At 35.2% G+C, this 7542-nt stretch overlaps 1 protein-coding gene across 1 annotated transcript; it reads left to right on the top strand.

Moving 5' to 3' along the window:
• Positions 1 to 416: 416 nt before the first annotated feature.
• Positions 417 to 4681, top strand: LOC147516399 (putative acyl-activating enzyme 17, peroxisomal). Its single transcript, XM_086593263.1, has 7 exons — positions 417 to 437; positions 567 to 643; positions 1212 to 1336; positions 2366 to 2425; positions 3259 to 3439; positions 3851 to 4055; positions 4637 to 4681. The coding sequence occupies exons 1-7, from the start codon at positions 417 to 419 to the stop codon at positions 4679 to 4681; spliced, it is 714 nt and encodes a 237-aa protein (XP_086449389.1).
• The last annotated feature ends 2861 nt before the right edge of the window (positions 4682 to 7542 follow it).

The following is a 7542-nucleotide window of genomic DNA, read 5'->3' as shown; positions in this document are numbered from 1 at the left end:
CCCTCCGTGAAATCTCAATTCTCAGAATGCTTTCTCTAGATCCCTCCGTCGTCAGGTATAAATAATCAATCTTTATTTAATTAGGCTTGTTTTATTTATTATTATTAGGGTTTAATTAGTTTTTTTTTTGTTCAAATTAGATTGTTGGATGTTAAACAAGCACAGAATAAAGAAGGGAAAACTATTCTGTATCTTGTTTTTGAATACATGGACACGGATTTGAAGAAGTTTTTGTGGAGTTTTCGTAATAAGGGGGAGATTATTCCGCCTCAGACAATTAAGAATCTCATGTACCAACTTTGCAAAGGAGTTTCTTTTTGCCATGGTCATGGAGTGTTGCATAGGGATCTGAAGCCTCACAATCTTCTCATGGACCCAAAGACAATGATGCTTAAGATAGCTGACCTCAGTTGCCAATGAAGAAGTATACTCATGAGGTACTTAATACATATAGTCCTGTGACTATGATGTTAAAATTTGTTAGTTATATGGTAATGTTGAATTTGAATGATTGACCTTTAAATCTTGTCATTACTCAAAGCCTGCATGATTGACTGCTTCTGCAGGTTTATTTGGCAAATTTGCGGTTGAAGGGAGTTGGGACTGATGTGCTAATTACTGCGTATGAACCAATTGTGATAAGGTAAATGTCTAAGAACAGTTTATCTGACCATAAATCCTTAGAGGAAGTTGTTGGTGTATGTTTTTTTTTCAATGATCTTTATGTTATTTTACTATTGTTGAAATTCTTAATTCCTTACACGGTTACACCTCACCCACAACAGCAAATGTGTCGTTGCAGTTTCAATAGTTTTGAACTGCTAGGTTGCTTTGTCAGATGGAGAATTGAGTTGTTGTTCTGATATTTGTACATTGATTTATTCTTAAGCGAAATGACATGCTCGAGTACGGGTTGAAAATTATCTTAAATATCATTTTAAATTTCATACCATTCCAAGCTTTAGTTATGCAAGTCGCTTTGATTGCACTGAGGAACAAATAATATAAAAGTTGAAAATGAGCTCCCCCTTGTTTAATAAGACTGTTGGAGTCCAACTTATGCCTTACATGACCCATTTCTTCCTTTTTCTTCTTGCCATACACTTGCTGGAATAAAGTTTTTGCACTTTGTTTGTTATCGTGACGATCATTTGTTTTTGTACATATCCTAATAATCCTTGTATCCATGTTTATGGATTCAACCCTTTTAGTAAAAGCACAAGGACTGTAGGAGCTGGTTTAGCTATTCCTGCCATGCAATCTAGATGCATGCAGATGGCTGATGTTTTCAAACTAGCTGTCTCAAGCTTCAAGGTCCAAGACTGGGATCTTTTCGGTTATGGGAGAAAGTTGTTTTAAACAATACTGTTCCTTATGGTCTTGCTCCTGTCTTGAATTTGGATATTATTTTGTTTTGCCTAGTTGATTAATTTCCTCTTTTTAATTGTTCTCAAGTTTGTTATTACATCTCGCCTTTTCAGTTTTCATTTGGCCTAGGCCATGATTTTGTTCAAAACTGCTTTTGTTCAAAACTTCATATTTGGTCACGAATTTGGTTTTTTGGGGAGTTGGGCCTAGTAAATGTTTGGCTCTTTGCGCTTGGTATAGAGCAAAATATTGCATACACATGTTAGATCAATGAGGTTATGAGGTGAGTTTGCGTCTTCAGCTTTTGGCAGTCGGTCCCTTGAGGACAATATGGATTCCAAGCTGATTTGAGAAGTCACAAACTAGATGGGAGGTTTTGATGTTATAATACAGCAATGGCTCAATGAGAGTTTTATTACCACCCTTGATAAAAATTGGCAAGGTGACTAGGTTTTGCTCTTCTGGTTGCAAATACTAGGAAGGGACTTGATGTTAGGTTATTGATTGCATGCGGATGATGGTTCTTCACCACTCCGGATTATTTTTATCATATGAAATTTGGCAAGACATAGATTCAAATCCATATTCCTCCCTTAGTATAGGGGACCAGTAAGTATGAAATTGGTGTGGTAATCACTGGAAGCGGGGAAGGTTGAGCAACAAAAGGCCACAATGGAAGGTTTGGTAAAGTCTCCCACAGGCCAAATCTATCTCAGATTATAAATGGGGAGCAAAAAAAGTAAGATTGGGCAAAGATAGTAATTGTTAGCCTGTTACCTCAGGTTTAAAACCATTGTTCCCTACTTGGATTATTTCCTGCTCTTAGGAAGTGGTAAGTTGAGCATAAGCAATCCTTAGGAAAGCATGATCGTAAGGTATGTTGTTCTATTTACATGTTTATGCATATCAAGCTCTACAATGAATTTGTTGCTATATACCGGCCAATATATATTATATTTTTGTTTTAGAAGTTTGACATTTCATTTTGTTACTGTAGCTATGTTTCAAAATCCTCGATTGCCTGTTGAACCACCATCAAGATGTAGCTGCAACGCTGGTAATATTTTCACAATCACTTTCTTCTTCTCATTATATGCAGAAGATTACTTGTTTGTTTGTTTGTTTGTTTGTTTGTTTCCTTCTTTCTTTAGGTTTGGTTTCCTTATCATGAAATATAGGCATTGTTAAGAATAATGTAGTGTGTAGTGTTGTTTACCATTCAAATGTTTTTAATAAATCCAGGTTAATTGCTTCTTCCATTCTTGATAATGTATAAAACTGTGTAGTAATAGCCTTGAAATGAGTTTTAAAGCTAAAATCAAATATCTTGAGGTTTGAAATACAGTATGTCTGTGAACTTAATTCGATCCTAAGTTCCCATCCAAAAAAGAGTATGCTATGAGTTTAAAAACTATTTCAATAACTTTGAATCACTTATGTGTGAAATTTATTATTATTATCTTTTCCTGAACAATTTTTTAATCAATATACTGTCCACTATGCGCTAGTGGATTCATTCAAGAATTTAAATCTTTGTTCGTTCACAATAACTAATCCCGTATAACATGCATAAAAAGCCTTACTGCTTTCTGATTACATGAATCATATAGCTTTGCATTATTATATTTTTTGCTCTTTTTGTCTAAACATATCTTTGAGGCACTAGCTTCTTAGAGAAAATATATGGTGAACCATGCTGTTACCTAACTTGCCTCGATATTATGTATAGATAGGATCAACACACAATAAGTTTAGTGCATCCATGAAGTGCTTATGTTGGCCTTTGCATGTATGGTTAAATGATATAACTTATTTTTGCATATTTGTTTTTTCAATGATAGTGATCATTTATTCCTTCATGTATATTACATGAACGTTCGTCTGAGGAAGGCTATTTGTCTTTCCCCAAAGGGAAATGGTTGCCAGGAGCAGTACTGAACTCTGCTGGAAATTGCTTGAGTTTGAATTCTAAGAGGAGCTTGGATGATATAGTTATTAAGTGGTGTGATGAAAGGGTTGCTGATTTGCCTGTGAACAATGTGACGCTTAAGGAATTGCGCAAGGAGGTTTGGTATGTCATGTAACGTTTCATTTTTATTTCAATTATCAATATATTAAAGCTTCAGTACAATGCAGTGGCAAACTGCTTAGATTAAAGGATTGATCGTTTAATTGTTTCTCAATGAAACATATTTTAGGAATACGTTATCGTGTATGCTCTTTGAGACACTTCATTATGCTTTGGTGTACTGAATAGTGAATATGATTTTGTGCATTATCGGAACCATAATACACGTGCATGCATATCCGGATTGTCTGTCCTTGAACTATCGATTTCAAATTTTTACTTATATAATACACTTTTCAATTGTTTCAATAAGTTTGTGTTTTTATTGATCAGCTCATGTTATCTTGTAACATGCATTCTTGTGGTCTTTGACTGGTTATTCTACTTTGAATTTTATTGGCATTACATGTGCAGGTTAGTTTCATATGCACTTCAAACATTGGGCCTGGATAAAGGATCTGCAATTGCAATAGATATGCCAATGAATGTCACTGTTGTCATTATCTATCTTGCAATTGTTTTGGCGGGTTATGTTGTTGTATCCATTGCTGATAGTTTTGCCTCTAGTGAAATATCAATGAGGCTTAGGATATCAAAAGCAAAAGCAATATTCACCCAGGTTAGGCTTTGTTTGTTACATTTTCACTAGAACATGATAATTTTAATTTCTCAACGGCTAGTATGCAATAAGTTAGAAGTATTTGGTGGGTTTCTGTGTGTTTGCTTTCGCATATAAACGGGCATCATGCAGTTGATAGGTTAGACTTTACCTAGAAGCTTCTAGCCTTCTAATTAAAAGGACTTGTTTTCTACCTGCTGAGATTATGAATCAATGAGGATGAGGATATGATGATGTCAATATACATGGTTCATGTCATTTGTCAAAGGTTTTCTCTACCCCCCCCCGGCGCGTGCTTAGTATCCATGGTTCATGTCATGCAAACATATATTATCTCCAAATTCGATGCAATATGCTTTCTTTATCTTATATATACGTTAAATAAAGAATTATGTGTCCCGAGATCTTTTTTAACTAATAAAGCTACGGAGCTACCTTATTCTTTCATGCTTTTGTTTTTCGTAGAAACAAAAGGCTACTATTATTCAATGCAATAGCTTTCTTTATCTTATGGAAATATGAATTTATTAGCAGATTTATGCATCGTAAGAATCTTTCATTTAGTTACCTTATCCTTTCAGGATTTTGTTCTTCGTGGCAACAAAAGACTGCCCTTATATAGGTGACGCCTTCAAATATTCTAATCTGACACCTTGTACATGCATGTGGACAAAGTTCTTATAAAATTTCCTTACGTTTTCAGTAAAGTAGTTGATGCTGGATCTCCCTTAGCAATTGTTGTTCCTGCTAGAAGTTCTAGCTTCTCTACGAAATTGTGGGACTGTGATATATCGTGGCCCACTTTCCTTGAAAGAGTCGAGCATCGCAAGTATGCTCTCTGTTGTGTATACTAACTTTCCTTTTTTCCTAGCTATAGCTCGTTCCATTTTCACTTGTTTCACTTTTCAGTTAGTTATTAGAAATGACACTTAACATTATGCCATACTTTCAAGTTTTCACTATTTATCTCAGCAATAAGCTAGTACTGCACTACCGCTTCATAAACTTGGAGTGGATTTAATTGTTCTTTTTCTATTGTATTTCTAAGTTCATTATTTATTTTTTGAATTTTTAGGAATTAGATGAACTTTGTGGAGTTGCACTAGGATTTATAGTGAGTGAAGACATCACCAATACTTGGTATTGCAATGATTCAAGATTGTTTGGAAAATCGTATTGAATATGTTACCCTTATTTGTAAATATGAATTTGTAACTCTTAGAAAATATTTTGAAGTTATATTGCATACATGGTTTAACGAATATCCTATTTTTTCAGTCTTTTGCTTGTGTTTGCTATTATTTACTTGTCAAATGGTATGAAAAGGCAATGGGGACTTTATCATGGACTTGAGATGTTTGTTTCAATATGGAAATGAGATGTTTGTTTCAATATAGAACAAGTAGTGTTATTTTTGGAGGTTAAGTGCGTCCTAATAAAATGGGGCAGGTTTAGCTAGTTGCTACAAAATATGAGACTTTTTTTTTATTTGCAACCAATCAGCAACGGTTCATAACTGTTATAAATTTAAAAACGTTGCCAAAATTTTGTATGGAACAGGCATAAACAAGTGTTACAAATAATATTTGCAACGCTTAAAAACCGTTGGAAAGTTTTTCTTGCAACGGTTAATAAGCGTTGGAAATTTCAGTTTGCAATGGTTAATAACCGTTGGAATTTTTTTTTGCAACGCTTATTAACCGTTGCAAAAATTTCCAACACTTTACCCACGCCATATTTGCAACTCTTAAAAAGCGCTGAAAAAATTATTAGCAACGGTTTTTTGCCGTTGCAAATAGCCTGTTATGGTGTAGTGCGTGATAGAAAGAGTGGGAAGTTGTGACTTTCCCAAGAAAGCTACATTGAGAAGCTGTTGAAGAGATTCAACATGGATCAAGCAAAGCAAGTTAGTTGCCTGCTTGGTGGCCAGTTCCGCATGACTAAAGATAAGTGTCCAAAGGGTGAGCATGAGCAGAAAGAAATACAAAAGATCCATACCTACAAGAACAAGTCGGATATGATGACCAAAGTTTTGCCGAAAGGCAAGTTTGATGTTTGTTGTGCTACCGCCAGAATGATAGCACACTCCTCCTGTTGATTCAGAAATGTGTGGGGTACCCCCCTCATGGTTTCGGGAGGGGGAGATTGTTGAGGTCCCTTACCATGTGACCAACGACTTGGTGGCATCATTCAAATGAAGTCTGGACGGCATGGTGGTATTGCTCACATGAGGGTTGAGCGATCTGCTCGAGTCGTTAGAAGCTAATTCGTCTGGAATTTGCTTTCTCGAACGATCTGCTCATGTTGTTCGTAAGGAGCTTGAGCGATCTCATGGCGTCGTTCGTAAGGTGCTCAAGCGGTCTGCATACGTCATTAAGAGCCAATACATCTGGAATTTTGGCCTCCAATGATCTGCACATATCGGGACATGATTGTGTGGACCCTCATAAATAGTCTGCATGGAATTATCTGATCCTCCTATTTTGGGGCTTCGTTGGACCAATTGTGGGCAGTGAGACTTCCAACTCGATGGCATGCTCAGTAGCATATCGTCTCTATGGACCAGCTGTGTCACACCCCAAATTTCCAGAAAATTTGAAATAGGGAAATATCCACACCCTATTCCATCTTCTGAAAATCCAGGATGAAACGAAACCCTAATAACCCATTACTAAACACGATATAGAAAAATGAGATCAAATTAAAATCAAAAGAACAACTCTTAATGTACGAATTCAATAATTACTAACCAACTCTATTACATCTGTTTCAAATCAAGACTTTATACTTCATAAAACTTATACCAGTAAGACTCCAAGAGCGAATCCAAATCAAGTGTCTTCATCCACTGCATTCTACCATCTATGTTTCTAAGAACACACTCACGTTGCAAAAGAAAGCAAACATGTGTCAGCAAATTGAATTTGCTGGTATGAGTAAGACTAAAATAACATATACAGTACTACATTCAATCTTTCAAATTAATAAATATAATGTTACCAACCATTTCAACTTGGAAGACAAGCTAGTTTCGTTTTTCAAAACGGCGTATAGTTTCTTCCCAAGTAAAATTTCAATTCCATTATCTAGTAAATTAATTTAATTAACATCTTACCTATATCCGCTTACGTGATAGGGTAGGATAACGTCCCTGCATAAGATATTAATAAGTCCTACCCTCCTGCAAAACAAAGTTAGGTTTCCCAAACATAAACATTTAATTCATACCTCTACTTCACTCTCACAACAACCATGAAAATACACAATCTAGCATAATATATCACCAATATTAACATTCATGTCACATTCCTTCGTAAGAAATTATATGTATCATATAATAATACATAACCAATCATATCCAACAACTCACTCATACATAAAGCCAATATTTTATTTAAACCACATAAACATTTCCTTGTAGGAAATCATGTACATCATAATACATAAATATTCATATGCAATAACTCCATCATATGTAAAATCAATA

The sequence above is a fragment of the Coptis chinensis genome, chromosome 2 (genome assembly GCF_015680905.1).
Source record: "Coptis chinensis isolate HL-2020 chromosome 2, ASM1568090v1, whole genome shotgun sequence".
In the NCBI taxonomy this organism is placed as follows: Eukaryota; Viridiplantae; Streptophyta; class Magnoliopsida; order Ranunculales; family Ranunculaceae; genus Coptis; species Coptis chinensis.
This window is presented reverse-complemented; position numbering and strand designations above follow the sequence as displayed.

Bases quoted from the DNA above. Each gene is read 5' to 3' on its own strand.
- LOC147516399 (XM_086593263.1), top strand. From the start codon at position 417: ATGAAGAAGTATACTCATGAG. The intron at 2,426-3,258 runs GTAATATTTTCA...CGTCTGAGGAAG, and splicing joins AAGATGTAGCTGCAACGCTG to GCTATTTGTCTTTCCCCAAA. The intron at 4,056-4,636 runs GTTAGGCTTTGT...TTATCCTTTCAG, and splicing joins CAAAAGCAATATTCACCCAG to GATTTTGTTCTTCGTGGCAA.